This window comes from Olea europaea, unplaced genomic scaffold, assembly GCF_002742605.1.
Source record: "Olea europaea var. sylvestris unplaced genomic scaffold, O_europaea_v1 scaffold2099, whole genome shotgun sequence".
In the NCBI taxonomy this organism is placed as follows: Eukaryota; Viridiplantae; Streptophyta; class Magnoliopsida; order Lamiales; family Oleaceae; genus Olea; species Olea europaea.
Genome location: NW_019238928.1, coordinates 42,871 through 47,136, shown reverse-complemented (window position 1 = coordinate 47,136; position 4,266 = coordinate 42,871). Strand labels below are relative to the sequence as shown.

Here is a 4,266-nt window from a genome sequence, read left to right as displayed (position 1 = left end):
CTGATATATTCTTATTTAATTTATCTAATTATAATTAATATTTTTCACTTAATTTTGAAATTTTACAAATATAAATAAGGATAAACAAGAAATTTTTTTGACAAAAATTGCTTTCCAATAACATTAAATAAGATTTCTTAATCTGTGTAAAAAAATAAAATAAGCATATGTAAATAGGACTGATGGAGTATCAATAGAAGAAAATATTTTTTATTGATTAGAGAACACAAGAAGGATAAGTCTCTGCTTGACTTTTTTTAGTTTTTTTTTAAAAACTCTTTACTTTTTATACTCATTTTCCATCACAAACTCACACAATAAAATATTTTTTACGTTTTAAATTTTTTTTCTACTTTTTAATTACACATTCTTTAAAAAAATCACTATTCAAAATATCATTTTTCTTTCAATTTCTCTTATAATGGCCATCAAATAGGGGCTAAAAAATTTCCAAGCATTTCTTCGTCCTTTTTTTTTTTTTTAACTTTTTCGCATTTAGTTCATAAATTTAATTAATAATTAATTGCACATCATCAATTACTTTTTATGTCACGTTTATGACTGACATGACTTTTGAAAAATCAAAAACTTATTTTTTAAAACTAAAAAATTACTACTTTTGAATAGAATGAATAATTGTTTGAAAGTGTTTGTCTAGCTATAAAACTTTTTAGGAAAATTTGACCTAGTATAGCTTTCTCAAGAGATCTTATACAAGAAATAAAAATCATGTCAAACAGACCCTTAATATTTTTATTTAGGACCTGGTAAAAGAACTAAATCCCTAATTAAAAGAGAAGAAGTTAAAGTCGAGAGTTTTGTTTCAATTTATTTTCTTGTAAAGATAGAAATTTCAATTACATGATATTTATTTGTCCATGAATTGAATCTGAACCCATTCGACCAACAATGATTTTCTTTTCTTTTTATTCTTTCTAAAGACTTCTTTGATAGATAGTACTTAGAAGTTGCTCAATTCCAAATTGTAAGGCCATCATGAAACAGCATCTCAAGTGTATAAAGGGTCACTCAAAGAAATTGACAAATGGTCATTTTCACAAGTTGTATACAAAATTACAATCAGAAATAATGAGCCTCAACCCTCTTTAGCCCTAAAATAATTATGAATATTAGACCATCAATAAGTCAAGACTATTCTCCACCTATATCATGAGAGGTAACATTAATTAATAAGATAAATGGAGTGAATCTCGTATACATATGTTTAATTGACATCACTTGTCACATTACGTAGGAATAACACCAATTGATACATACAGCATTAAGTGTTTGATGGAAATTAAAATTAGATTTTTACTAGATTTTGATAGAAATTTTTGAAATGTGTGGTTAAAAAGTTGTGAGACCCATGAAAGATATGATTAATATTGATTGGTTGACTTTAACTTAGATTAAAATCAGATTTTAATCTGAACCAAATAGGGCTATAACACATGACGCCATTCTAATAATAGTTTAATTCATATATATATATATATTACTTGAAAAGAATAACAAATTAAGTCACTATGATTGTACTTTTGAAGAAATTCAACGACACACTTGAATGACTGAAAATATATGTCAACATATAATTAAAATTATGAACATATATGAAAGATAAGATGAGGATCAATATATGTCACATGAAAATATTTAAAAATCCCACGAAGCTTGTATGCATGTTTGGCTATGCAATTTACTTATAATTAAACTCGTAAGTGAATAAGTTAGTTTTCAAATAAGATATAATTTATTGGTCAAAGTTATTAATTTTAAAACTAACTGCTCCTTTTACTGCAAAACTAATTAAGTTTTTAATGAGCTTAGAGATTGCCCGGAAATCATTCGTTGTTTGGGAGAATGTTTTAGTTATGAAAATGGAGAAAAATTGTATAATGTATTGCTGGAGTATGCCGCCGGCGGCGACTTAGCTGATAGGCTGAAGAGTGATGAACGGCTGCCAGAGTTTGAAGTCCGGCAATACACAAAGGATATACTCAAAGGGCTGAATTATATCCACAAATTTGGGTATGTTCATTGTGATATTAAGCCTCAAAACATTCTTCTGGACAAAAATGGTGGAGCAAAAATCGCCGATTTTGGGCTGGCAAAGAGAGCTGGAAGGGAAAAAATGGGTGTTTTTGGGTGTGAATTGAAGGGTACAGTTCTTTATATGTCACCGGAGATGGTCGCCAGCAGCGAACAGGGCCCCCCGGTGGACATATGGGCGCTTGGGTGTGTCGTATCGGAGATGGTCACCGGAGCTCCGGCGTGGCGGTGCTCCGATGTGGCTGGGCTGCTAATGAGAATTGGCGGTGGCGCAGATGTGCCGGAACTCCCCGGAAACTTATCTGACGAAGGGAAAGATTTTCTTGAAAAATGCTTCGATAAAAACCCAAGTACAAGATGGACGGCTGAGATGCTACTAAATCATCCATTTGTCGATGGTGATCAAGACTTTGATGACTGTGTTACATTAAAAGACAGACAAAAATATGTTGTCTCAACATCTCCAAGATGTCCATTTGATTTCCCTGATTGGGCGTCCTCAGTTACATGTTCAATTACATCTTTGCCCTCATCGGATTTCACTCTCGAACCCGACTCTAGGTTGCGGCCAGAGTCGAATTCCACAATTTCACCAGCAGAGCGGCTGCGCGAACTAGTGACCGTCGGTCGAAATTTTGACTGGGATGCAGATGATTGGATGACCATCAGATTATAATTTGGTCAAGAAAATAGAATGGTCAGATTCTCAGTTTTGAAGATTTTTTTTTTTTTTTTTTGTTTTCTCTGGGAGTTTCTTAGATTTAATAAATTTTCATTTTTAGGGTGTACATAAAATTGATAAGAGGATAAATTGTAAATACAGTGAATACTTTAGTTTTGTAAAAGATTGACACAACGTATAAAATTTTCAATCTTGTTGGGAAAATGAGGTTTTGCAGTTTAGTTTTGCTATGTTTACATCTAGGTTGACATTTCGTATGACACTTCACACACATGTAAGTAAAGCCATGATTATTTTATTAAGTTCGGGCTGTACACCCATGTGTGTGGAAGAAATACTTCCATGGGGTGGTCGCACCACGACGTGGTGCTATCGCCTAGGGTGGCAGCTCGGCTTTGGGTGATTGCACTATTCATGTGGTGCGATCACCCCATAGAAGTATTTCTCTGTGTGTGAAGTGTCGTCCAATATGTCAACTTGGTTGTACACATGACATTATTGTTTGCCGGTATGTTTGGATGTATTTGGTAATGTACTTCTCTCCTAGTAGTTGTCTAAAATACAAATGAATGTGATTTCTTTTTTCATGTTAGTCAACCATCAATGCTTTCCAACTTAGAAAGAACGATTAAGTCTGAATTTCAAATTCGTCACATTTTCCATCCCAAAACATCAGAGTAAATAGGCTTTCCTATGTTTTAGAAAATAATACTTCATAGATGACGAGAACATTCCTTTATATCTTTCTATGTATTTGGCGAAACGAGAAAATACTACTTGGAAAGCTCCTCTTTAAAAATAATAGTCAACTTTGCATCGAACATGTTACGCTCTAGAGTTGAGTGGGACACAACCATGAAACGTTTAGCGTACCAAGCCATGCTTTCACGTATTGGACCTCCTCAATGCTAAACGATACATATTTTGACTTTTATGTATAATTTAAACATTTTTGTAACCTAAATCTAATTTCTACCTTATGCCCCTCTTTGTCATCCATTTTAATAACAAAAAATTCTCAAACTCATTTCAACCACACATATATACAATAAAATATTTTCACATAAACTCAAAAATGTTTTCTACTTTTCAATCACACATTCTTTAAAAACCATTATTTTAAAATACATTTTTCTCAAAAAAAATATATATATAAATAAAAGATTAATGACTACCAAACAGAGGTTATAAATGTTTAAGGATTCGTTGTATTGTACTATGGTTAAGGATTATATAAACAAATTATTCCCTCCATCTTATAAAAATAGTTCTATTTCAATTTTCACACAGGGTAAGAAAATTTAATTAATATAGTTGAAATTAAAGAAAATGATAGTAATGCTGCAACGGTAATGGATCTTTCATACTTTCCCGGAAAAAGCTTAATTTCAAACATTGGTACCTCCAGTCTATTGTTATTAGGCAAAATGGAATCCATCTTTTTGACGGACTTGGTTCTCATCAACAAATAGCTAGATTTGAGACATACAAATAAAGGGTCTGACTTTTAGGATTGCAAATTTCAATCAATT

General features: G+C 31.9%; 1 protein-coding gene across 1 annotated transcript; it reads left to right on the top strand.

Annotated features, from left to right (window-relative positions):
- The first annotated feature begins 1,170 nt into the window (after nt 1-1,170).
- On the top strand, nt 1,171-2,938 carry LOC111380142 (mitogen-activated protein kinase kinase kinase 17-like). The gene is made up of 2 exons (XM_023003627.1): nt 1,171-1,177; nt 1,815-2,938. The coding sequence occupies exons 1-2, from the start codon at nt 1,171-1,173 to the stop codon at nt 2,726-2,728; spliced, it is 921 nt and encodes a 306-aa protein (XP_022859395.1). The 3' UTR covers nt 2,729-2,938.
- Nucleotides 2,939-4,266: the final 1,328 nt, after the last annotated feature.